The sequence below is a fragment of the Ciconia boyciana genome, chromosome 29 (genome assembly GCF_034638445.1).
Source record: "Ciconia boyciana chromosome 29, ASM3463844v1, whole genome shotgun sequence".
Taxonomy (NCBI): Eukaryota; Metazoa; Chordata; class Aves; order Ciconiiformes; family Ciconiidae; genus Ciconia; species Ciconia boyciana.
In genome coordinates this window covers 352,712-379,716 of record NC_132962.1, presented here as the reverse complement: position 1 = coordinate 379,716, position 27,005 = coordinate 352,712, and the positions used below count along the sequence as shown (strand labels likewise).

Sequence of the window (27,005 nt, the reverse complement as noted above, 5' to 3'; positions counted from 1 at the left end):
AATTTTGGGAGGCTGGAGGGATGCAGAATGGATGAATGGATGCCTGGCTTGTAGGATGACTATATGGATGAAGGAATGAATGGTTGGTGGATGCCTTGATGGAGGACGGGTGGAGTAACGCCCAGAGGATCAGGTGGAGAATGGTTGTTTGAGTGGATAATGGAGAATAAAATAGATGATTGGGAGAAAATATGTCTGGGGCAAGCTGTTAGGTGGGAGGGTGGTCAGGTGGATGGACCGATGGAGAGCTGGGTGAGAGGAAGGCCGTGGGTGGCTGGACGGTTGGAAGGATGATGGGTGGAGTAGTGATAAGGCTGGGTGGAAGGAGGGGTGGGAGTATGCTTGAGTGAGATGATAAATGGAGCGATGTTGAGTTGAATGTACGGATGGATGAGACTCTGGTTGGATAGAAAAAGGGGTGGAGGGATGGAGGGATGGAGGGATGCATGGGTGGAGGGATGGATCTTTATGCCCTGCCTTGTGTCCTCTGCATTGTAGGCGTGGCTGAGCCGGAGGAGGAACCCCCCTCCCAGCCAATCCTGGGTGAGCTCAGGGCCTCCCAGGTCAGCCCCGACTCCGTGCAGCTGGAGTGGAGCGTCCCCGAGGGCACCTTTGACTCCTTCACGGTGCAGTACAAGGATGCAGAAGGGCAGCCCCAGGTGCTGCCCGTGGACGGTGGTTCCCGCACAGTGACCGTGCCTGGGCTGTCACCGTCGCGCCGCTACAAGTTCAACCTGTACGGGTTGTGGGGTCGGAAACGTCTGGGCCCCATCTCCACCGATGCCGTCACAGGTGAGTGTTACTGTGGGACCATCGGTGCCATTGGTGGCCCTGGAATTTGAGCGTGGCAGGAGCTTGGGCAGGGCCCATGTGGGATCCTTGGCCCATGTGGGAAATGGGAACTTCTCTTGGGTGTTGATTGGGTGCTGGATGGAGGGACGGGTGCAGGCAGGGGTGAAGGCCGTAAGGGAGGACGAGAGAGAGGGAAGCCTGGATAGAGTGAGTGTAGCAGGTAAGGGTGTTGGGGTGAGTGTGTGGTTCCTTGGGTGAGGAGATGTTTGGATGGATGGGTGGACGATGTTTATGCCCTGCATTGTCCTCTCTCTGTTTCAGCTGCGGCCAAGCCAGAAGAGGAACCCCCCTCCCAGCCAATGCTGGGCGAGCTCAGGGCCTCCCAGGTCAGCCCCGACTCCGTGCAGCTCGAGTGGAGCGTCCCCGAGGGCACCTTTGACTCCTTCACGGTGCAGTACAAGGATGCAGAAGGGCAGCCCCAGGTGCTGCCCGTGGACGGTGGTTCCCGCACGGTGACCGTGCCTGGGCTGACACCATCGCGCCGGTACAAGTTCAACCTGTACGGGTTGTGGGGTCGGAAACGTCTGGGCCCCGTCTCCACCGACGCCATCACAGGTGAGGGCCTCTGCAGGTCCCAACCATGTCCCTTCAGGGCTCTTGGTTTGGGGTGGTAGCAGGAGCTGGGGCGGGGCCCATGCTGGGTCCCTTGGACCTTGTGGGAAATGGGAACTTCTCTTGAGTGATGATTGGGTGCTGGATGGAGGGACGGGTGCAGGCAGGGGTGAAGGCCGTAAGGGAGGGAAGCCTGAGGGAGGGAGTGAGGAGGGTACAGGTGGTGAGATGAGTGTGTGGCTCATTGGGCGAGGAGATGTTTGGATGGTTGGAAGGATGGATGGAGCGATGGATGATGGTGGGTGGTTGGTTAAAAGGTTGATTGGACGGAGAGATGGTTGACCGGATGGTTGCCTGGGTAGGTGGGTGTTTTGATGGAAGGGTAGGGGATAGGATGGATGGATGGGTAGAGGAATGGACTCATGGAAGGACGTGTGTGTGGATGCTTGGGTGACCTGGTAACTATAGAGATGACGAGGTGAATGTATGTGTGGATGGATAGACTGATGGTTGGGTAGGAAAATGGATCGATGGAGGGACAGATGGATAGATGGAGAGACAGGTAGATCGACAGACATGTGGACATTTGTTCCCTGCAATGTGCCCATTGTGTTTCATCTGCAGGCAAGGCTGAGGTTGAACCCCCCTCCCAGCCAATCCTGGGCGAGCTCAGGGCCTCCCAGGTCAGCCCTGACTCCGTGCAGCTGGAGTGGAGCGTCCCCGAGGGCACCTTTGACTCCTTCACGGTGCAGTACAAGGATGCAGAAGGGCAGCCCCAGGTGCTGCCCGTGGACGGTGGTTCCCGCACGGTGACCGTGCCTGGGCTGTCACCGTCGCGCCGCTACAAGTTCAACCTGTACGGGTTGTGGGGTCGGAAACGTCTGGGCCCCGTCTCCACTGATACCGTCACAGGTGAGGACATCTGTGGTCCCCAACCCTGTTCCCTGTAGATCCAGATTTTGGACTGGACATGGTCTTGGTCACACCCTTGGACCTCGTGGGAAATAAGAACATCTATTGAGGGATGAGACAAGGAGCAAGAAGGGATGGGAGCGTGGAATTTTGGGAGGCTGGAGGGATGCAGAATGGATGAATGGATGCCTGGCTTGTAGGATGACTATATGGATGAAGGAATGAATGGTTGGTGGATGCCTTGATGGAGGACGGGTGGAGTAACGCCCAGAGGATCAGGTGGAGAATGGTTGTTTGAGTGGATAATGGAGAATAAAATAGATGATTGGGAGAAAATATGTCTGGGGCAAGCTGTTAGGTGGGAGGGTGGTCAGGTGGATGGACCGATGGAGAGCTGGGTGAGAGGAAGGCCGTGGGTGGCTGGACGGTTGGAAGGATGATGGGTGGAGTAGTGATAAGGCTGGGTGGAAGGAGGGGTGGGAGTATGCTTGAGTGAGATGATAAATGGAGCGATGTTGAGTTGAATGTACGGATGGATGAGACTCTGGTTGGATAGAAAAAGGGGTGGAGGGATGGAGGGATGGAGGGATGCATGGGTGGAGGGATGGATCTTTATGCCCTGCCTTGTGTCCTCTGCATTGTAGGCGTGGCTGAGCCGGAGGAGGAACCCCCCTCCCAGCCAATCCTGGGTGAGCTCAGGGCCTCCCAGGTCAGCCCCGACTCCGTGCAGCTGGAGTGGAGGCGTCCCCGAGGGCACCTTTGACTCCTTCACGGTGCAGTACAAGGATGCAGAAGGGCAGCCCCAGGTGCTGCCCGTGGACGGTGGTTCCCGCACAGTGACCGTGCCTGGGCTGTCACCGTCGCGCCGCTACAAGTTCAACCTGTACGGGTTGTGGGGTCGGAAACGTCTGGGCCCCATCTCCACCGATGCCGTCACAGGTGAGTGTTACTGTGGGACCATCGGTGCCATTGGTGGCCCTGGAATTTGAGCGTGGCAGGAGCTTGGGCAGGGCCCATGTGGGATCCTTGGCCCATGTGGGAAATGGGAACTTCTCTTGGGTGTTGATTGGGTGCTGGATGGAGGGACGGGTGCAGGCAGGGGTGAAGGCCGTAAGGGAGGACGAGAGAGAGGGAAGCCTGGATAGAGTGAGTGTAGCAGGTAAGGGTGTTGGGGTGAGTGTGTGGTTCCTTGGGTGAGGAGATGTTTGGATGGATGGGTGGACGATGTTTATGCCCTGCATTGTCCTCTCTCTGTTTCAGCTGCGGCCAAGCCAGAAGAGGAACCCCCCTCCCAGCCAATGCTGGGCGAGCTCAGGGCCTCCCAGGTCAGCCCCGACTCCGTGCAGCTCGAGTGGAGCGTCCCCGAGGGCACCTTTGACTCCTTCACGGTGCAGTACAAGGATGCAGAAGGGCAGCCCCAGGTGCTGCCCGTGGACGGTGGTTCCCGCACGGTGACCGTGCCTGGGCTGACACCATCGCGCCGGTACAAGTTCAACCTGTACGGGTTGTGGGGTCGGAAACGTCTGGGCCCCATCTCCACCGACGCCATCACAGGTGAGGGCCTCTGCAGGTCCCAGCCATGTCCCTTCAGGGCTCTTGGTTTGGGGTGGTAGCAGAAGCCGGGGCAGGGCCCATGCTGGGTCCTTTGGGCCTTGTGGGAAATGGGAACATCTCTTGTGTGCTGAGTGGGCATGGACGGAGGGACGGGTGCAGGCCTGGTTGGAGGGATGGGGGGATGTATTGGTGGATGGATGTATGGAGAGGTGTTTAGAGGGAAGGATGGGAGAAAGGAGTTATTTGTGGATGGACGTTTGGTTTGTTGGGTGGTTTGTGTCTTACTGTCTGGATGGAAGAATGGATGGAGGAATACGTGGTTGGTGGGGTCATTGGTGGGGTGGAATGATGGATAGAACCAAGGGCTGAGAATGCCCAAAGGAGTATGGGAAAGGGTGACTGGGTGAATGGGAAGCAGGATGGTTTATGGACAAGCGGGTATTTGGAAGGAGAGATGGTGAACAAGATGGATACTGGACTGAGAAACGGATGAATGTATGGCTGAATGTATGGGGGGCAGAGAGCTAAATGGAAGGGAATCTCGATGGCTTGTTTGAGTTGCTTGGCAGTTGAAGGATGATACTGATGGAGGGATGGATGGACAGATGTAGGGATGGGTAGATGGAGAGAAGCATGGAGGGATGGATGGATGGACAGAGGGACGTTTATGCCCTGCATTATGTCCTCTCCACTGTAGCTGCGACTGAGCCAGAAGAGGAACCCCCCTCCCAGCCAATCCTGGGCGAGCTCAGGGCCTCCCAGGTCAGCCCCGACTCCGTGCAGCTGGAGTGGAGCGTCCCCGAGGGCACCTTTGACTCCTTCACGGTGCAGTACAAGGATGCAGAAGGGCAGCCCCAGGTGCTGCCCGTGGACGGTGTTTCCCGCACGGTGACCGTGCCTGGGCTGTCACCATCGCGCCGCTACAAGTTCAACCTGTACGGGTTGTGGGGTCGGAAACGTCTGGGCCCCATCTCCACCGATGCCGTCACAGGTGAGGTTGTCTGTGAGTCCCTTCCATGTCCCCTTGGGCGCTGGCTTTGGAGCTGGGCAGGAGCTTGGACAGGGCCTGTGCTGGTGCCTTGGACCTTATGGGATGTGGGGATAGCTGTTGAGTGGTGAGCGTTGGCTGGCTGGAGTTATGGCTGCATGGGAGGTTGGAAGGATGGAGGGATAGGTTGATGGTGGAGGGTTGGATGGATGGAATGTTTGGTTGAATGAATGGTGGAATGGCTGGCTGGATAGAGGTTTGGTTGGTTGGTTGAGTGGGTGGCTTGACGGTTGAATGGCTGCATGGATGGGTGGGTTGGTGGTTGGATACATGAATTAATGGATGTATGGATAGATGGATGGATTAATGCTTGGATGGACGGGGTGGGAGGGATGAATGGTTTGCTGCGTGAATGAGTGCGTCGATGGATGTTTGGATGGATTGATGGGATCACAGATGGTGGATGGTTGAATTTGTGGCTGTTTCATGGAGTGAGTGGTTGAAAGGACTTTATAGATGGATGGTTGGCTGGAAGGACAGAAGGGTGGATAGATGGATGTATGTTGGGATAGTTTGTTGGTTGTTTGGAGGATCAAGTGAATGGATTGATGGTTGGATGATTGAATGGGGGGATAGATTAAAGAACCAAGTGAAGGAAAAAGTGCATGGAAAGAGAGGTGATTGAATGGGTGGATGGATGGATGCAGTGATGGAGGACTTGGTGGAGTGACCCACAGAGGATCAGCAGGATAATGGCTGGATGGAATGCATGGTGGAAAGGAAGTTGGAGTGTGTGTGGCTGGGGCAAGCTGTTAGGTGGGTGGGTGATCAGGTGGATGGAGAGCTGGGTGAGAGGAAGGCCGTGGGTGGCTGGATGGTTGGAAGGATGATGGGTGGAGTAGTGATAAGGCTGGGTGGAAGGAGGGGTGGGAGTATGCTTGAGTGAGATGATAAATGGAGCGATGATGAGTTGAATGTACGGATGGATGAGACTCTGGTTGGATAGAAAAAAGGGATGGATGGATGTATAGGTGGATGAATGATGTTAATGCCCTGCATTGTCCTCTCTCTGTTTCAGCTGCAGCTGTGCCAGAGGAGGAACCCCCCTCCCAGCCCATCCTGGGCGAGCTCAGGGCCTCCCAGGTCAGCCCCGACTCCGTGCAGCTGGAGTGGAGCGTCCCCGAGGGCACCTTTGACTCCTTCACGGTGCAGTACAGGGATGCAGAAGGGCAGCCCCAGGTGCTGCCCGTGGATGGTGGTTCCCGCACGGTGACCGTGCCTGGGCTGTCACCGTCGCGCCGCTACAAGTTCAACCTGTACGGGGTGTGGGGTCGTAAATATCTGGGCCCCATCTCCACCGATGCTGTCACAGGTGAGGACGTCTGTGGGCTCCATCCGTGTTCCCTTTGCACGCTGGGTTAGGAGTGTGGCAGGAGCTTGTCCAGCTGGGACATCTCTTGGGTGTTGACTGTTGGATGGATGTAGGAATGGGAGCAGGCAAGAGAGGGGGATGGGTTGATGGACGGCTGTATGGATGGATGGGCAGGTAGGTGGAGTGGTGAGCGTGTGTCTGGTGATTGGTTTTTTGAATGGATGGAAAGAAGGATGGTTGGAGCCATGAACAGATGGGTGGGCGGGTCGATGGATGGATGGGTGGATGGATGGATGAATAACTGAAGGGTTGAATGGATGCAGGGCTGGTTGGACGGGTGGATTCTTGTCCCGGTGGATAGAAGAAGGTGGGTGGGAAGATGAATGGTTGGATGGATGTTTGGAAGCATGGATGCGTGCAGGGTGAAATGCATGGATGACTGCTGGCGTGGACAGATAGACAGAGGAATGGATGGAGGGGTGCATGAATGAATGGTCCAAAAGATGGACAGGTGGATGTTGAGATGGGTGGATGTATGGATGGATGGAGGGACAGATGGACACGTGAATGTCTGGAGAGATTGGTGGAAGGATGGATGAATTGATAAGAAGCAGAGGGATAAGCGGACAGACTGGTGGGGTGGCAAAAGGCAGAGTGAGTGGTTGGCTGGCTGAATGCACGCCCTGATGGATGGAGGGTTGCTGATGGAACGTGGGTGATGGGAGGGATGGAGGCCTGGGTGGATGCATGAACAAAGAGCTGGAGAGATGGATGTGTGTTTGGCTGGTTGGTTGGATTGGCTGAGGGGTGGATGATGATTAGCGAGGTGGATGGAACGTGAATGGATGTATAGATCACAGAATCACAGAATCGTATAGGTTGGAAAAGACCCTTAAGATCATTGAGTCCAACTGTAAACCTAACACTGCCAAGCCCACCACTACACCATGTCCCTAAGCACCTCATCCAAACGTCTTGTAAATACCTCCAGGGACGGCGACTCAGCCACTTCCCTGGGCAGCCTGTTCCAATGCTTGACCACCCTTTCAGTGAAGTAAAATTTCCTAATATCCAGTCTAAACCTCCCCTGGAGCAACTTGAGGCCATTGCCTCTCGTCCTATCACTTGTTACTTGGGAGAAGAGACCGACCCCCACCTCTCTACACCCTCCTTTCAGGCAGTTGTAGAGAGCGATGAGGTCTCCCCTCAGCCTCCTTCTCTCCAGGCTGAACAACCCCAGGTCCCTCAGCCGCTCCCCATCAGCCTTGTGCTCCAGACCCTTCCCCAGCTTCGTTGCCCTTCTCTGGACACGCTCCAGCCCCTCAATATCTCTCTTGGAGTGAGGGCCCCAAAACTGAACACAGCATTCGAGGTGTGGCCTCACCAGTGCTGAGTACAGGGGCACGATCACTGCCCTAGTCCTGCTGGCCACGCTATTTTTGATACAAGCCAGGATGCCATTGGCTTTCTTGGCCGCCTGGGCACACTGCTGGCTCATATTCAGGCGGCTGTCAACCAACACCCCCAGGTCCTTCTCTGCCAGGCAGCTTTCCAGCCACTCTTCCCCAAGCCTGTAGCGTTGCATGGGGTTGCTGTGGCCCAAGTGCAGGACCTGGCACTGAGCCTTGTTGAACCTCACACAATTGGCCCCAGCCCATCGATCCAGCCTGTCCAGGTCCCTCTGCAGAGCCTTCCTCCCCTCCAGCAGATCAACACTCCCGCACAACTTGGTGTCATCTGCAGACTTACTGAGGGTGCACTCAATCCCTTCGTCCAGATCATTGATAAAGATATTAAACAGAACTGGCCCCAACACAGAGCCCTGGGGAACACCGCTTGTGACCGGCCGCCAACTGCAGTAAACTCCATTCACCACCACTCTTTGGGCCCGGCCATCCAGCCAGTTCTTTACCCAGCGAAGAGGACGCCCATCCAAACCATGAGCAGCCAGTTTCTCCAGGAGAATGCTGTGGGAAACCGTGTCAAAGGCTTTACTGAAGTCTAGATAGACAACATCCACAGCCTTTCCCTCATCCACTAGGCGAGTCACCTTGTCATAGAAGGAGATCAGGTTGGTCAAGCAGGATCTGCCTTTCATGAACCCATGCTGGCTGGGCTTGATCCCTTGGTTATCCTCTACATGCCATGTGATGGCACTCAGGATGATCTGCTCCATCAGCTTCCCCGGCACCGAGGTCAGGCTGACAGGCCTGTAGTTCCCCGGGTCCTCCTTCCGGCCCTTCTTGTAGACGGGTGTCACATTTGCTCATCTCCAGTCAACTGGGACCTCCCCAGTGAGCCAGGACTGCTGGTAAATGCCGGAAAGGGGCTTGGTGAGCACATCTGCCAGTTCCTTCAGTACTCTCGCGTGGATCTCATCAGGCCCCATAGACTTGTGAGTGTCTGAGGGGTGCAGCAGGTCACTAACCATTTCCCCCTGGATTATGGGGGCTCCATTCTGGTCCCCGTCCCTCTCTTCCGACTCCGGGGGCTGGGTACCCAGAGAACAATTGGCCCTGCTATTAAAGACTGAGGCAAAGAAGGCATTAAGTACCTCAGCCTTTTCCTCAGCCTTGGTCACTGTGATCCCTCCCCCGTCTGCTAGGGGCTGGAGATTCTCCTTAGCTCTCCTTTTGCTGCTAATGTATTTGAAGAAGTATTTTTTGTTGTCTTTTACGGCAGTAGCCAGATTGAGCTCTAGCTCAGCTTTGGCCCTTCTAATTTTCTCCCTGCCTAGCCTCGCTACACCTTTGCAGTGCTCCTGAGTTGCCTGCCCCTTCTTCCAGAGGTCGTAGACTCTCCTCTTTTCTTGAGTTCGAGCCAGAGCTCTCTAGTCAGCCAGACCGGTCTTCTTCCCCGCCGGCTCATCTTTCGGCACCTGGGGACAGCCTGCTCTTGTGCCTTTAGGACTTCCTCCTGAAAGAATGTCCAGCCTTCCTGGACCCCTTGGCCCTTTAGGGCTGCCTCCCAGGGGACTCTCTCGACCCGTCTCCTAAACAGGCCAAAGTCTGCCCTCCGGAAGTCTAAGGTGGCAGTTTTGCTGACCTCCCCTTGCCGCTTCTCCAAGTATCAAAAACTCTATCATTTCGTGATCACTCTGCCCAAGACGGCCTCCAGCCATCACATGGCTCACAAGTCCTTCTCTGTTCGTGAACAAGAGGTCCAGCGGGGCCCCTTCCCCAGTTGGCTCCCTCACCAGCTGTGTCAGGAAGTTCTCTGCCACACGCTCCAGGAACCTCCTAGACTGTTTCCTCTCTGCTGTATTGCATTTCCAGCAGACAGCCGGTAGGTTGAAGTCCCCCACAAGGACAAGGGCTAGCGATCGTGAGGCTTCTCCCAGCTGCTTATAGAATAGTTCATCTGTCTCCTCATCCTGGTTGGGTGGTCTCTAACAGACTCTCACCACAATATCTGCCTTGTTGGCCTTCCCCCTGATTCTTACCCATAGACACTCCACCCTCTCGTCACCATCATGAAGCTCTAAACTATCCAGACACTCCCTAACCTACAGGGCTACCCCACCGCCTCTCCTGCCTCGCCTATCCCTCCTGAAGAGTGTATAGCCATCCGTCGCCACACTCCAGTTGTGCGAGTCATCCCACCATGTTTCCGTGATGGCAACCATGTCATCGTTTTCCTGATGTACAATGGCTTCCAGCTCCTTCTGCTTGTTGCCCATGCTGCGTGCAATGGTGTAGAGGCACTTCAGCTGGGCTGTCGTCCCTGTCTCCTTCACAGAGGAACACCCCTTCTGTGCTTTGAGGGGTTTCACTGGCATTTCCCTCTTGGCTCCTATTGCCTCCGTATCCCCTAGCTCAACTCTGTTCAGCTTCAGCCGTGCCCCAGTGTACCCAGCACATCTCAGAGACACAGGCTGAGTGCCCTCGCTGGCACCCGCTCCCTCTAACTGTGGCACGTCGTCCCTCAGCTTCCCTTGGGCAAGCCTGATATTACTCCCCTCCCCCTTCGATGGATGGACGATGGTTATGCCCTGCATTGTCCTCTCTCTGTTTCAGCTGCAGCCGAGCCAGAAGAGGAACCCCCCTCCCAGCCAATCCTGGGCGAGCTCAGGGCCTCCCAGGTCAGCCCCGACTCCGTGCAGCTGGAGTGGAGCGTCCCCGAGGGCACCTTTGACTCCTTCACGGTGCAGTACAAGGATGCAGAAGGGCAGCCCCAGGTGCTGCCCGTGGACGGTGGTTCCCGCACAGTGACCGTGCCTGGGCTGTCACCGTCGCGCCGCTACAAGTTCAACCTGTACGGGTTGTGGGGTCGGAAACGTCTGGGCCCCATCTCCATCGATGCCGTCACACGTGAGTGTTACTGTGGGACCATCGGTGCCATTGGTGGCCCTGGAATTTGAGCGTGGCAGGAGCTTGGGCAGGGCCCATGTGGGATCCTTGGCCCATGTGGGAAATGGGAACTTGTCTTGGGTGTTGATTGGGTGCTGGATGGAGGGACGGGTGCAGGCAGGGGTGAAGGCCGTAAGGGAGGACGAGAGAGAGGGAAGCCTGGATAGAGTGAGTGTAGCAGGTAAGGGTGTTGGGGTGAGTGTGTGGTTCCTTGGGTGAGGAGATGTTTGGATGGATGGGTGGACGATGTTTATGCCCTGCATTGTCCTCTCTCTGTTTCAGCTGCGGCCAAGCCAGAAGAGGAACCCCCCTCCCAGCCAATGCTGGGCGAGCTCAGGGCCTCCCAGGTCAGCCCCGACTCCGTGCAGCTGGAGTGGAGCGTCCCCGAGGGCACCTTTGACTCCTTCACGGTGCAGTACAAGGATGCAGAAGGGCAGCCCCAGGTGCTGCCTGTGGATGGTGGTTCCCGCACGGTGACCGTGCCTGGGCTGACACCATCGCGCCGGTACAAGTTCAACCTGTACGGGGTGTGGGGTCGGAAACGTCTGGGCCCCATCTCCACCGATGCCATCACAGGTGAGGGCCTCTGCAGGTCCTAGCCATGTCCCTTCAGGGCTCTTGGTTTGGGGTGGTAGCAGAAGCCGGGGCAGGGCCCATGCTGGGTCCTTTGGGCCTTGTGGGAAATGGGAACTTCTCTTGTGTGCTGAGTGGGCATGGACGGAGGGACGGGTGCAGGCATGGTTGGAGGGATGGGGGGATGTATTGGTGGATGGATGTATGGAGAGGTGTTTAGAGGGAAGGATGGGAGAAAGGAGTTATTTGTGGATGGACGTTTGGTTTGTTGGGTGGTTTGTGTCTTACTGTCTGGATGGAAGAATGGATGGAGGAATACGTGGTTGGTGGGGTCATTGGTGGGGTGGAATGATGGATAGAACCAAGGGCTGAGAATGCCCAAAGGAGTATGGGAAAGGGTGACTGGGTGAATGGGAAGCAGGATGGTTTATGGACAAGCGGGTATTTGGAAGGAGAGATGGTGAACAAGATGGATACTGGACTGAGAAACAGATGGAGGAATGTATGGCTGAATGTATGGGAGGCAGAGAGCTAAATGGAAGGGAATCTCGATGGCTTGTTTGAGTTGCTTGGCAGTTGAAGGATGATACTGATGGAGGGATGGATGGACAGATGTAGGGATGGGTAGATGGAGAGAAGCATGGAGGGATGGATGGATGGACAGAGGGACGTTTATGCCCTGCATTATGTCCTCTCCACTGTAGCTGTGACTGAGCCAGAAGAGGAACCCCCCTCCCAGCCAATGCTGGGCGAGCTCAGGGCCTCCCAGGTCAGCCCCGACTCCGTGCAGCTGGAGTGGAGCGTCCCCGAGGGCACCTTTGACTCCTTCACGGTGCAGTACAAGGATGCAGAAGGGCAGCCCCAGGTGCTGCCCGTGGACGGTGTTTCCCGCACAGTGACCGTGCCTGGGCTGTCACCATCGCGCCGCTACAAGTTCAACCTGTACGGGTTGTGGGGTCGGAAACGTCTGGGCCCCGTCTCCACCGATGCCGTCACAGGTGAGGTTGTCTGTGAGTCCCTTCCATGTCCCCTTGGGCGCTGGCTTTGGAGCTGGGCAGGAGCTTGGACAGGGCCTGTGCTGGTGCCTTGGACCTTATGGGATGTGGGGATAGCTGTTGAGTGGTGAGCGTTGGCTGGCTGGAGTTATGGCTGCATGGGAGGTTGGAAGGATGGAGGGATAGGTTGATGGTGGAGGGTTGGATGGATGGAATGTTTGGTTGAATGAATGGTGGAATGGCTGGCTGGATAGAGGTTTGGTTGGTTGGTTGAGTGGGTGGCTTGACGGTTGAATGGCTGCATGGATGGGTGGGTTGGTGGTTGGATACATGAATTAATGGATGTATGGATAGATGGATGGATTAATGCTTGGATGGACGGGGGTTGGAGGGATGAATGGTTTGCTGCGTGAATGAGTGCGTCGATGGATGTTTGGATGGATTGATGGGATCACAGATGGTGGATGGTTGAATTTGTGGCTGTTTCATGGAGTGAGTGGTTGAAAGGACTTTATAGATGGATGGTTGGCTGGAAGGACAGAAGGGTGGATAGATGGATGTATGTTGGGATAGTTTGTTGGTTGTTTGGAGGATCAAGTGAATGGATTGATGGTTGGATGATTGAATGGGGGGATAGATTAAAGAACCAAGTGAAGGAAAAAGTGCATGGAAAGAGAGGTGATTGAATGGGTGGATGGATGGATGCAGTGATGGAGGACTTGGTGGAGTGACCCACAGAGGATCAGCAGGATAATGGCTGGATGGAATGCATGGTGGAAAGGAAGTTGGAGTGTGTGTGGCTGGGGCAAGCTGTTAGGTGGGTGGGTGATCAGGTGGATGGAGAGCTGGGTGAGAGGAAGGCCGTGGGTGGCTGGATGGTTGGAAGGATGATGGGTGGAGTAGTGATAAGGCTGGGTGGAAGGAGGGGTGGGAGTATGCTTGAGTGAGATGATAAATGGAGCGATGATGAGTTGAATGTACGGATGGATGAGACTCTGGTTGGGTAGAAAAAAGGGATGGATGAATGTATAGGTGGATGAACGATGTTAATGCCCTGCATTGTCCTCTCTCTGTTGCAGCTGCAGCTGTGCCAGAGGAGGAAGCCCCCTCCCAGCCCATCCTGGGCGAGCTCAGGGCCTCCCAGGTCAGCCCCGACTCCGTGCAGCTGGAGTGGAGCGTCCCCGAGGGCACCTTTGACTCCTTCACGGTGCAGTACAGGGATGCAGAAGGGCAGCCCCAGGTGCTGCCCGTGGATGGTGGTTCCCGCACAGTGACCGTGCCTGGGCTGTCACCGTCGCGCCGCTACAAGTTCAACCTGTACGGGTTGTGGGGTCGTAAATATCTGGGCCCCATCTCCACCGATGCTGTCACAGGTGAGGACGTCTGTGGGCTCCATCCGTGTTCCCTTTGCACGCTGGGTTAGGAGTGTGGCAGGAGCTTGTCCAGCTGGGACATCTCTTGGGTGTTGACTGTTGGATGGATGTAGGAATGGGAGCAGGCAAGAGAGGGGGATGGGTTGATGGACGGCTGTATGGATGGATGGGCAGGTAGGTGGAGTGGTGAGCGTGTGTCTGGTGATTGGTTTTTTGAATGGATGGAAAGAAGGATGGTTGGAGCCATGAACAGATGGGTGGGCGGGTCGATGGATGGATGGGTGGATGGATGGATGAATAACTGAAGGGTTGAATGGATGCAGGGCTGGTTGGACGGGTGGATTCTTGTCCCGGTGGATAGAAGAAGGTGGATGGGAAGATGAATGGTTGGATGGATGTTTGGAAGCATGGATGCGTGCAGGGTGAAATGCATGGATGACTGCTGGCGTGGACAGATAGACAGAGGAATGGATGGAGGGGTGCATGAATGAATGGTCCAAAAGATGGACAGGTGGATGTTGAGATGGGTGGATGTATGGATGGATGGAGGGACAGATGGACACGTGAATGTCTGGAGAGACTGGTGGAAGGATGGATGAATTGATAAGAAGCAGAGGGATAAGCGGACAGACTGGTGGGGTGGCAAAAGGCAGAGTGAGTGGTTGGCTGGCTGAATGCACGCCCTGATGGATGGAGGGTTGCTGATGGAACGTGGGTGATGGGAGGGATGGAGGCCTGGGTGGATGCATGAACAAAGAGCTGGAGAGATGGATGTGTGTTTGGCTGGTTGGTTGGATTGGCTGAGGGGTGGATGATGATTAGCGAGGTGGATGGAACGTGAATGGATGTATAGATCACAGAATCACAGAATCGTATAGGTTGGAAAAGACCCTTAAGATCATTGAGTCCAACTGTAAACCTAACACTGCCAAGCCCACCACTACACCATGTCCCTAAGCACCTCATCCAAACGTCTTGTAAATACCTCCAGGGACGGCGACTCAGCCACTTCCCTGGGCAGCCTGTTCCAATGCTTGACCACCCTTTCAGTGAAGTAAAATTTCCTAATATCCAGTCTAAACCTCCCCTGGTGCAACTTGAGGCCATTTCCTCTCGTCCTATCACTTGTTACTTGGGAGAAGAGACCGACCCCACCTCTCTACACCCTCCTTTCAGGCAGTTGTAGAGAGCGATGAGGTCTCCCCTCAGCCTCCTTCTCTCCAGGCTGAACAACCCCAGGTCCCTCAGCCGCTCCCCATCAGCCTTGTGCTCCAGACCCTTCCCCAGCTTCGTTGCCCTTCTCTGGACACGCTCCAGCCCCTCAATATCTCTCTTGGAGTGAGGGCCCCAAAACTGAACACAGCATTCGAGGTGTGGCCTCACCAGTGCTGAGTACAGGGGCACGATCACTGCCCTAGTCCTGCTGGCCACGCTATTTTTGATACAAGCCAGGATGCCATTGGCTTTCTTGGCCGCCTGGGCACACTGCTGGCTCATATTCAGGCGGCTGTCAACCAACACCCCCAGGTCCTTCTCTGCCAGGCAGCTTTCCAGCCACTCTTCCCCAAGCCTGTAGCGTTGCATGGGGTTGCTGTGGCCCAAGTGCAGGACCTGGCACTGAGCCTTGTTGAACCTCACACAATTGGCCCCAGCCCATCGATCCAGCCTGTCCAGGTCCCTCTGCAGAGCCTTCCTCCCCTCCAGCAGATCAACACTCCCGCACAACTTGGTGTCATCTGCAGACTTACTGAGGGTGCACTCAATCCCTTCGTCCAGATCATTGATAAAGATATTAAACAGAACTGGCCCCAACACAGAGCCCTGGGGAACACCGCTTGTGACCGGCCGCCAACTGCAGTAAACTCCATTCACCACCACTCTTTGGGCCCGGCCATCCAGCCAGTTCTTTACCCAGCGAAGAGGACGCCCATCCAAACCATGAGCAGCCAGTTTCTCCAGGAGAATGCTGTGGGAAACCGTGTCAAAGGCTTTACTGAAGTCTAGATAGACAACATCCACAGCCTTTCCCTCATCCACTAGGCGAGTCACCTTGTCATAGAAGGAGATCAGGTTGGTCAAGCAGGATCTGCCTTTCATGAACCCATGCTGGCTGGGCTTGATCCCTTGGTTATCCTCTACATGCCGTGTGATGGCACTCAGGATGATCTGCTCCATCAGCTTCCCTGGCACTGAGGTCAGGCTGACAGGCCTGTAGTTCCTCGGGTCCTCCTTCCGGCCCTTCTTGTAGATGGGTGTCACATTTGCTAATCTCCAGTCAACTGGGACCTCCCCAGTTAGCCAGGACAGCTGGTAAATGCCGGAAAGGGGCTTGGTGAGCACATCTGCCAGTTCCTTCAGTACTCTCGCGTGGATCTCATCAGGCCCCATAGACTTGTGAGTGTCTGAGGGGTGCAGCAGGTCACTAACCATTTCCCCCTGGATTATGGGGGCTCCATTCTGGTCCCCGTCCCTCTCTTCCGACTCCGGGGGCTGGGTACCCAGAGAACAATTGGCCCTGCTATTAAAGACTGAGGCAAAGAAGGCATTAAGTACCTCAGCCTTTTCCTCAGCCTTGGTCACTGTGATCCCTCCCCCGTCTGCTAGGGGCTGGAGATTCTCCTTAGCTCTCCTTTTGCTGCTAATGTATTTGAAGAAGTATTTTTTGTTGTCTTTTACGGCAGTAGCCAGATTGAGCTCTAGCTCAGCTTTGGCCCTTCTAATTTTCTCCCTGCCTAGCCTCGCTACACCTTTGCAGTGCTCCTGAGTTGCCTGCCCCTTCTTCCAGAGGTCGTAGACTCTCCTCTTTTTCTTGAGTTCGAGCCAGAGCTCTCTAGTCAGCCAGACCGGTCTTCTTCCCCGCCGGCTCATCTTTCGGCACCTGGGGACAGCCTGCTCTTGTGCCTTTAGGACTTCCTCCTGAAAGAATGTCCAGCCTTCCTGGACCCCTTGGCCCTTTAGGGCTGCCTCCCAGGGGACTCTCTCGACCCGTCTCCTAAACAGGCCAAAGTCTGCCCTCCGGAAGTCTAAGGTGGCAGTTTTGCTGACCTCCCCTTGCCGCTTCTCCAAGTATCAAAAACTCTATCATTTCGTGATCACTCTGCCCAAGACGGCCTCCAGCCATCACATGGCTCACAAGTCCTTCTCTGTTCGTGAACAAGAGGTCCAGCGGGGCCCCTTCCCCAGTTGGCTCCCTCACCAGCTGTGTCAGGAAGTTCTCTGCCACACGCTCCAGGAACCTCCTAGACTGTTTCCTCTCTGCTGTATTGCATTTCCAGCAGACAGCCGGTAGGTTGAAGTCCCCCACAAGGACAAGGGCTAGCGATCGTGAGGCTTCTCCCAGCTGCTTATAGAATAGTTCATCTGTCTCCTCATCCTGGTTGGGTGGTCTCTAACAGACTCTCACCACAATATCTGCCTTGTTGGCCTTCCCCCTGATTCTTACCCATAGACACTCCACCCTCTCGTCACCATCATGAAGCTCTAAACTATCCAGACACTCCCTAACCTACAGGGCTACCCCACCGCCTCTCCTGCCTCGCCTATCCCTCCTGAAGAGTGTATAGCCATCCGTCGCCACACTCCAGTTGTGCGAGTCATCCCACCATGTTTCCGTGATGGCAACCATGTCATCGTTTTCCTGATGTACAATGGCTTCCAGCTCCTTCTGCTTGTTGCCCATGCTGCGTGCAATGGTGTAGAGGCACTTCAGCTGGGCTGTCGTCCCTGTCTCCTTCACAGAGGAACACCCCTTCTGTGCTTTGAGGGGTTTCACTGGCATTTCCCTCTTGGCTCCTATTGCCTCCGTATCCCCTAGCTCAACTCTGTTCAGCTTCAGCCGTGCCCCAGTGTACCCAGCACATCTCAGAGACACAGGCTGAGTGCCCTCGCTGGCACCCGCTCCCTCTAACTGTGGCACGTCGTCCCTCAGCTTCCCTTGGGCAAGCCTGATATTACTCCCCTCCCCCTTCGATGGATGGACGATGGTTATGCCCTGCATTGTCCTCTCTCTGTTTCAGCTGCAGCCGAGCCAGAAGAGGAACCCCCCTCCCAGCCAATCCTGGGCGAGCTCAGGGCCTCCCAGGTCAGCCCCGACTCCGTGCAGCTCGAGTGGAGCGTCCCCGAGGGCACCTTTGACTCCTTCACGGTGCAGTACAAGGATGCAGAAGGGCAGCCCCAGGTGCTGCCCGTGGACGGTGTTTCCCGCACAGTGACCGTGCCTGGGCTGTCACCGTCGCGCCGCTACAAGTTCAACCTGTACGGGGTGTGGGGTCGTAAACGTCTGGGCCCCATCTCCACCGATGCCGTCACACGTGAGTGTTACTGTGGGACCATCGGTGCCATTGGTGGCCCTGGAATTTGAGCGTGGCAGGAGCTTGGGCAGGGCCCATGTGGGATCCTTGGCCCATGTGGGAAATGGGAACTTCTCTTGGGTGTTGATTGGGTGCTGGATGGAGGGACGGGTGCAGGCAGGGGTGAAGGCCGTAAGGGAGGACGAGAGAGAGGGAAGCCTGGATAGAGGGAGTGTAGCAGGTAAGGGTGGTGGGATGAGTGTGTGGTTCATTGGGTGAGGAGATGTTTGGATGGATGGATGGATGGACGATGTTTATGCCCTGCATTGTTCCCTTTCTGTTTCAGCTGTGGCCGAGCCAGAAGAGGAACCCCCCTCCCAGCCAATCCTGGGCGAGCTCAGGGCCTCCCAGGTCAGCCCCGACTCCGTGCAGCTGGAGTGGAGCGTCCCCGAGGGCACCTTTGACTCCTTCACGGTGCAGTACAAGGATGCAGAAGGGCAGCCCCAGGTGCTGCCCGTGGACGGTGGTTCCCGCACAGTGACCGTGCCTGGGCTGTCACCGTCGCGCCGCTACAAGTTCAACCTGTACGGGTTGTGGGGTCGGAAACGTCTGGGCCCCGTCTCCCTCGACACCATCACAGGTGAGGGTGGCGTTGGGCACCCTGTGGACCATGGGTTTGCACTGGGAGAAGTTTGGGCAGTGCCCATGGTCTCTGCTTGGGTCTCTTGGGAAATGGGAATAGCTGTTGGGTGCTGATTTGGGGCTGGATGCACGGATGGGTGCATGAAAGTTGGAAGTATGAACTGATAGGTTGATAGATGGGTGGGCGGGTGGGTACTTGGATGAGTTTGTGGCTGTTTGGGTGTGTGGCTGTTTGGATGAATGTCTGTCTGTGCTGCTGGAATAGTGTACGGATGCTTGGGTGAATGAAGAATGGATGGGTGGCTCCTTGGTTGCTTGGTTGAATGGATGGATACGTGGAACGATGGAAGAATGTTGGGATGATTGTGTGTCTGGCTCATGGACTGGGTGAGTGATTGGACGATTGTGTGGACACATGGCTGGGTGGATGGCTGGTGGGCAGGTTGGGTAGATGTCTTGTTGATTGGAGGAATAAAGGTTGGATGGTTATACAGACGTGTGGATTCAAAGCCTGATGGATGGAAAAAGGTGCAAGGAGATGGGTGATTTGTTGGATGGAAGGATAGATGGATGGATGGATTGGTGGAGGGAGGTATGGGATGTTTATGCCCTGTGTTGTGCCCTGTGTTGCAGCTGCAGCCGAGCCAGAAGAGGAACCCCCCTCCCAGCCAATCCTGGGCGAGCTCAGGGCCTCCCAGGTCAGCCCCGACTCCGTGCAGCTGGAGTGGAGCGTCCCCGAGGGCACCTTTGACTCCTTCACGGTGCAGTACAAGGATGCAGAAGGGCAGCCCCAGGTGCTGCCCGTGGATGGTGTTTCCCGCACGGTGACCGTGCCTGGGCTGTCACCATCGCGCCGCTACAAGTTCAACCTGTATGGGGTGTGGGGTCGGAAACGTCTGGGCCCCGTCTCCACCGACGCCGTCACAGGTGAGGGCCTCTGCAGGTCCCAGTCATGTCCCTTCAGGGCTCTTGGTTTGGGGTGGTAGCAGAAGCTGGGGCGGGGCCCATGCTGGGTCCCTTGGACCTTGTGGGAAATGGGAACTTCTCTTGAGTGATGATTGGGTGCTGGATGGAGGGACGGGTGCAGGCAGGGGTGAAGGCCGTAAGGGCAGATGAGTGAGAGGGAATCCTGGAGGGAGAGAGTAAAGAGGGTACAGGTGGTGGGATGAGTGTGTGGTACATTGGGTGAGGAGATGTTTGGATGGATGGATGGATGGGTGGACAATGTTTATGCCCTGCATTGTTCCCTTTCTGTTTCAGCTGCAGCCAAACCTGAGGAGGAAGCCCCCTCCCAGCCCCGCCTGGGCGAGCTCACAGCCCCTCATGTCACCCCTGACTCCGTGCAGCTGGAGTGGAGCGTCCCCGAGGGCACCTTTGACTCCTTCACGGTGCAGTACAAGGATGCAGAAGGGCAGCCCCAGGTGCTGCCCGTGGACGGTGTTTCCCGCACGGTGACCGTGCCTGGGCTGTCACCATCGCGCCGCTACAAGTTCAACCTGTACGGGGTGTGGGGTCGGAAACGTCTGGGCCCCATCTCCACCGATGCCGTCACAGGTGAGAACGTCTGTTGCCCCTGTGTATGTCCGTTGTGGGCCCTGGGTTTGCTGTGGGGGTGGAGCCCATTGAGTGGGAACATCTCTTAGACTTTGACTTGGGGAGGGATGTAGGGAAGGGCATGTGCAAGGCCGGAGAGTGGAACGGAGGGATGGCTGGCTGGCTGGAGGGATGGATGGATAATGGATGGCTGGAGAACGGATGAATGAACAGATGAAATCAAGGACTGAGAGATGGAATAGAGGATGCATTGGGTGAATGAAGAATGGATGAGTGGCTCCTTGGTTGGAACTTGGTTGAATGGATGGATACGTGGACCGATGGAAGAATGTTGGGATGAGTGTGTGTCTGGTCATGGACTGGGTGGTGATTGGACGATTGGGAAGCTGGCTGGGTGGATGGCTGGTGGGCAGTTTGGGTAGATGTCTTGTTGATTGGAGGAATAAAAGTTGGATGGTTATACAGACGTGTGGATTCAAAGCCTGATGGATGGAAAAAGGTGCAAGGAGATGGGTGATTTGTTGGATGGAAGGATAGATGGATGGATGGATTGGTGGAGGGAGGTATGGGATGTCTGCTCCCCTGTGTGCCCTACATTCGGCTTCTCCATTGCAGCCTCAGCCCCGCCATCAGAAGAACCCCCCTCCCAGCCGATCCTGGGTGAGCTCAGGGCCTCCCAGGTCAGCCCCGACTCCGTGCAGCTGGAGTGGAGCGTCCCCGAGGGCACCTTTGACTCCTTCACGGTGCAGTACAAGGATGCAGAAGGGCAGCCCCAGGTGCTGCGCATGGATGGTGGTTCCCGCACGGTGACCGTGCCTGGGCTGTCACCATCACACCGCTACAAGTTCAACCTGTACGGGTTGTGGGGTCGGAAACGTCTGGGCCCCGTCTCCACTGATGCTGTCACAGGTGAGTGGGAGTGTGGGACCATCAGTGCCGTTGGTGGCCCTGGAATTTGAGTGTGGCAGGAGCTTGGGCAGGGCCCATGTTGGATCCTTGGCCCATGTGGGAAATGGGAACTTCTCTTGGGTGTTGATTGGGTGCTGGATGGAGGGACGGGTGCAGGCAGGGGTGAAGGCCGTAAGGGCAGATGAGTGAGAGGGAATCCTGGAGGGAGAGAGTAAAGAGGGTACAGGTGGTGGGATGAGTGTGTGGTTCATTGGGTGAGGAGATGTTTGGATGGATGGATGGATGGGTGGACAATGTTTATGCCCTGCATTGTCCTCTCTCTGTTTCAGCTGCAGCCAAGCCTGAGGAGGAAGCCCCCTCCCAGCCAATTCTGGGCGAGCTCACAGCCCCTCATGTCACCCCTGACTCCGTGCAGCTGGAGTGGAGCGTCCCCGAGGGCACCTTTGACTCCTTCACGGTGCAGTACAGGGATGCAGAAGGGCAGCCCCAGGTGCTGCCCGTGGATGGTGGTTCCCGCACAGTGACCGTGCCTGGGCTGTCACCGTCGCGCCGCTACAAGTTCAACCTGTACGGGTTGTGGGGTCGTAAATATCTGGGCCCCATCTCCACCGATGCTGTCACAGGTGAGGACGTCTGTGGGCTCCATCCGTGTTCCCTTTGCACGCTGGGTTAGGAGTGTGGCAGGAGCTTGTCCAGCTGGGACATCTCTTGGGTGTTGACTGTTGGATGGATGTAGGAATGGGAGCAGGCAAGAGAGGGGGATGGGTTGATGGACGGCTGTATGGATGGATGGGCAGGTAGGTGGAGTGGTGAGCGTGTGTCTGGTGATTGGTTTTTTGAATGGATGGAAAGAAGGATGGTTGGAGCCATGAACAGATGGGTGGGCGGGTCGATGGATGGATGGGTGGATGGATGGATGAATAACTGAAGGGTTGAATGGATGCAGGGCTGGTTGGACGGGTGGATTCTTGTCCCGGTGGATAGAAGAAGGTGGATGGGAAGATGAATGGTTGGATGGATGTTTGGAAGCATGGATGCGTGCAGGGTGAAATGCATGGATGACTGCTGGCGTGGACAGATAGACAGAGGAATGGATGGAGGGGTGCATGAATGAATGGTCCAAAAGATGGACAGGTGGATGTTGAGATGGGTGGATGTATGGATGGATGGAGGGACAGATGGACACGTGAATGTCTGGAGAGACTGGTGGAAGGATGGATGAATTGATAAGAAGCAGAGGGATAAGCGGACAGACTGGTGGGGTGGCAAAAGGCAGAGTGAGTGGTTGGCTGGCTGAATGCACGCCCTGATGGATGGAGGGTTGCTGATGGAACGTGGGTGATGGGAGGGATGGAGGCCTGGGTGGATGCATGAACAAAGAGCTGGAGAGATGGATGTGTGTTTGGCTGGTTGGTTGGATTGGCTGAGGGGTGGATGATGACTAGCGAGGTGGATGGAATGTCAATAGATGTATAGATGGATGGACGATGTTTATGCCCTGCATTGTCCTCTCTCTGTTTCAGCTGCAGCCGAGCCAGAAGAGGAACCCCCCTCCCAGCCGATGCTGGGCGAGCTCAGGGCCTCCCAGGTCAGCCCCGACTCCGTGCAGCTGGAGTGGAGCGTCCCCGAGGGCACCTTTGACTCCTTCACGGTGCAGTACAAGGATGCAGAAGGGCAGCCCCAGGTGCTGCCCGTGGATGGTGGTTCCCGCACGGTGACCGTGCCTGGGCTGTCACCGTCGCGCCGCTACAAGTTCAACCTGTACGGGGTGTGGGGTCGGAAACGTCTGGGCCCCGTGTCCACCGATGCTGTCACAGGTGAGTGGGAGTGTGGGACCATCAGTGCCGTTGGTGGCCCTGGAATTTGAGCGTGGCAGGAGCTTGGGCAGGGCCCATGTGGGATCCTTGGCCCATGTGGGAAATGGGAACTTGTCTTGGGTGTTGATTGGGTGCTGGATGGAGGGACGGGTGCAGGCAGGGGTGAAGGCCATAAGGGCAGATGAGTGAGAGGGAAGCCTGGAGGGAGGGAATGAAGGAGGTACGGGTGGTGGGATGAGTGTGTGGCTCACTGGTGAGGAGATGTTTGGATGGATGGATGGATGGATGGTGGAGGGATGGTGGACGGTTGGTTAAAAGGTTGATTGGACGGAGAGATGGTTGAACGGATGGTTGCCTGGGTAGGTGGGTGTTTTGTTGGAAGGGTAGGGGATAGGATGGTTGGGTAGAGGAATGGACTCAAGGACAGATGGATGGAATAGTGCATGGAGAAATGGTTGATGGGATGGATGGAAGCATGGATGGTTGGACAGAGAAATGGAGGGAGAGAAGGCTGCGTGGACAGGTTGACAAGGAATTGGTGGGTGGCTGAAAGGAATGATAAAGACATGGATGAATGAATGGATGAGTACCTGGGTGACTGAAAACCTGCCTAAATGGGTAGAGAGATTGATTGGCTGATTTGGCTGATGGTTCGATGATGGGATGGATGGATGGACAGAGAGACTTTGAGTGGAAGGATGCATGTGTGGATGCTTGGAAGGCTGATGGGTGGAACGGTGTTCAGGTTGGATGGAAGGACGTGTGCGTGGATGCTTGGGTGACCTGGTAACTGTAGAGATGACGAGCTGAATGTATGTGTGGATGGATAGACTGATGGTTGGGTAGGAAAATGGATGGATGGTTGGAGGGATGGACGGATGGACAGATGGACGGACATGTGGGTGTTTATTCTCTGCATTGTGCCCTTTGTGTTTCAGCTGCAGCCGAGCCAGAAGAGGAACCCCCCTCCCAGCCCATCCTGGGCGAGCTCAGGGCCTCCCAGGTCAGCCCCGACTCCGTGCAGCTGGAGTGGAGCGTCCCCGAGGGCACCTTTGACTCCTTCACGGTGCAGTACAAGGATGCAGAAGGGCAGCCCCAGGTGCTGCCCGTGGACGGTGGTTCCCGCACAGTGACCGTGCCTGGGCTGTCACCGTCGCGCCGGTATAAGTTCAACCTGTACGGGGTGTGGGGTCGGAAACGTCTGGGCCCTGTCTCTACCGATGCTGTCACAGGTGAGAATGTCTGTGGACTCCATCCATGTCCCCTTTGGGCGCTGGGTTTGGAGCTGTGCAGGAGCTTGTCCAGCTGGGACATCTCTTGGGTGTTGATTGTTGTGTGGATGTAGGGATGGGAGCAGGCAAGAGAGAGGGAGGGATGGATGGATGGAGGGAGGGAGGGATGGGTGGATGAAGGCATGGATGGACAGTCAGTAGGAGGGATGAATGTGTGTCTGATTGTTGGGTGGTAGGTTTTTTGAGTGGTTGGAAAGAAGGATGGTTGGATCTGTGAACCTGTCACCAAAATCGGGAATAAACCTCTTAACACCAGTGTAGCATTAAGAAGCAGGCATTCTCTTTATTGCAGCGCTGGATGCACGGGGGATCTTTCCGCCTAACGTGCATACCGGTTTACACAGATGTAGGTTCATTTATGCAGTATGTTCTTCCATATGCATAGGTTTTCACACTACTAGGCGGGACTATGTTAATTAGTATCTTACATAATGATGATTTAGCATAACGCATGCACAGTTTTTCACGTGGGGGTCCTCTGGTGGTCGCTGGTGGTCGTAGACCGCGAAACCATGCTTTTCAGGTCATGAATTCAGGGTCACTCTTCCTTTTAAGGCTTTATTTTCTCCATTTTTAAATATCACATGCTAGAAGATCCGGTTTCACCAGGCTATTCTTGTGTTTCCTTTTGTTCCTTCTTGGTTGACCCTTTGAACTTTATTCTTTACATGTTCCTCACTTATTTTCCAACATTTCCCCCCGTTGAGACTTATCGATAACTGACCCTTATTCGATGAGTCTGACTTTCATTTCACCCAACCAATACATGCGCTTGGGATAATTGTCTAATAATCAAACTTCTCAAGCATCCAAACAGAACAAGAGCAACTATCATTATTATTAGGAAGACAATTACATTTTGCAACAGGCTCTGTAACCATCCTGTTAGGGTGAATCCTAATCCATGTAAAATCTTGTTAAGCCATCCTGCTTCCATAGCCTCCCTTAAATTACGACTTGACTTTGCCACATTTTGTATAGTATCAAGTTGTTTCTCCAAATTCTCAGTCATGTTTGGGTTATATCTCCGGGGGAATTTCCTTGTCTAGTGGTCCTTGAAGGTTGTCTTTTGCTGTTCATGGGATTGTTTTTCAAACAAATAGGGCATTTTGCTGTTATAGACTTTACTATTCCTGTCATCCCTATGCATATAATCGAATCTTGAAGACTAGGAATCATAGCCTCGCTACCCCAAGGTGTTTCCTCGTGTCTCTCCTTTACAATCTCAGTCATTACCTGTGGTGTGACAATGACTTGCTTTGTAGGAGTTACTAACCAACCCTCTTCATTTATGGCTGTTTTTAACAGCGATGCCAATTGTTGATCTAACTCACCATAATTAGGTTTTAGAGTTGGGAGCTTCATCTGTTTTACTGGTACCAATGCAAGGATGCTTTGTTCAGCCACCTCTTTCGCAGTTTTATCAGCCAATCGATTACCCACGTTTACTGCAGTTTGTCCAAACTGATGTGCTCTGCAGTGCATTACTGCCACTTCCTTAGGTCTTTGAATATCCTGTAGAGGTTGGAGAATTTCTTCCTTGTATTTGATAGGTGATCCTTGAGCCGACAACAATCCTCTTTCTTTCCAGATAGCCCCATGTGCGTGGACTATTCCAAATGCGTACTTTGAATCAGTCCATATATTTACCTTTTTCCCTTCAGCTACCTTCAGGGCTCGTCTCAATGCCACTAATTCCGCCTTCTGGGCTGACGTGTTAGTGGGTAGGGCCCCAGCTTCTATCACCTGTGTAGTTGTGACCACTGCATATCCAGCCATCCTTTTTCCACCTCATATGAAGCTGCTACCATCTGTAAACAGCTCCAAATCAGGGTTAGTTAACGATTCATCTCTTAGATCCTGTCTACTTGAATATACATGCTTGATGGTTTGCAGACAATCATGGTGCAAGGGTTCAGAATCCCTCACTTCTGAATTCAAGAACATCGCTGGGTTGATTGCTGTGGTGGTTTTAAGTTCCACATCATCCTGTTCCAACAAGATGACTTGATATTTAAGCATACGGCTTAGAGACAGCCAATGTCCCCTCTTTTGTTCTAGAACAGAAATTACCGTATGCGGAACATCCACAGTGATTCTTTGTCCTATTGTTAATTTTCTAGCTGCTTGAATCAAAAGAACAGTTGCAGCTACAGCACGCAAGCATCCTGGCCATCCCTTACTCGCATTGTCCAATTGTTTGGAGAAATATCCCACGACTCTCCTCCATGCTCCTGGTCTTTGAGTCAACACGCCCAGGGCAAGATGTTGTCGTTCATGTCCAAATAGCTCAAAAGGTTTGGACAAATCAGGCAGTCCCAATGCAGGTGCTGACATCAAAGCCCGTTTTAAATTTTTAAAGGCTACTTGGCATTCAGGGATCCGTAGTACGTGACACCTTTGACACCTTCAAAGCTTCATAAAGGGGTTTTACCAATAGTCCATAGTTGAGAATCCACAGTCTGCACCATCCGACCACACCCCAAAACGCCCTTAGTTCTCGTACAGTTCTTGGTTCTGGAGTTTGGCAAATTGCTTCCTTTCTGTTGGCTCCCAGTCTCCGTTGTCCTTGTGAGATCTCAAAACCTGAATATATCACAGTCTTTTTTCCTATCTGTGCTTTATTCTCCTATCTGTGTTTTTACCCGATATCCTCCTTGTCCTAAGAAATTCAACAAGCTTATAGTCATCTGTAGACATTCTCCCCAAGTCTCCGCAGCCAACAGAATGTCACCCTCATATTGCGGTATTGTTCCCTCGGGGTTTTCCTTTTGCCATAATTCCAGCTCCTTTGCCAGCTGCTTCCCAAATATTGTAGGACTATTCTTAAACCCTTGAGGAAGCACCGTCCAGGTAAGCTGTGTTTTTCATCCAGTGGTGGGACTTTCCCATTTGAAGGCGAATATCGCCTGACTGTCTTTGTCTAGAGGTATGCAGAAGAAAGCATCCTTGAGAGCGAGTACAGTAAAGCACGCACGCTTT

The 27,005-nt window shown here is 54.8% G+C and overlaps 1 protein-coding gene across 1 annotated transcript in view; it reads left to right on the top strand.

Annotated features, from left to right (window-relative positions):
- LOC140644769 (tenascin-X-like) overlaps positions 1-27,005 on the top strand; it is a 62,689-nt gene that overhangs the window by 17,842 nt on the left and 17,842 nt on the right. Inside the window, 20 exon segments of the mRNA XM_072847832.1 lie at positions 260-792; positions 1,114-1,407; positions 2,029-2,350; positions 2,722-3,055; positions 3,057-3,255; positions 3,577-3,870; positions 4,568-4,861; positions 5,937-6,230; positions 10,247-10,540; positions 10,862-11,155; positions 11,857-12,150; positions 13,227-13,520; positions 17,543-17,830; positions 18,156-18,449; positions 19,085-19,378; positions 19,718-20,005; positions 20,621-20,914; positions 21,244-21,537; positions 22,438-22,731; positions 23,676-23,963. Coding sequence (XP_072703933.1) covers positions 260-792; positions 1,114-1,407; positions 2,029-2,350; positions 2,722-3,055; positions 3,057-3,255; positions 3,577-3,870; positions 4,568-4,861; positions 5,937-6,230; positions 10,247-10,540; positions 10,862-11,155; positions 11,857-12,150; positions 13,227-13,520; positions 17,543-17,830; positions 18,156-18,449; positions 19,085-19,378; positions 19,718-20,005; positions 20,621-20,914; positions 21,244-21,537; positions 22,438-22,731; positions 23,676-23,963 — 6,074 coding nt within the window.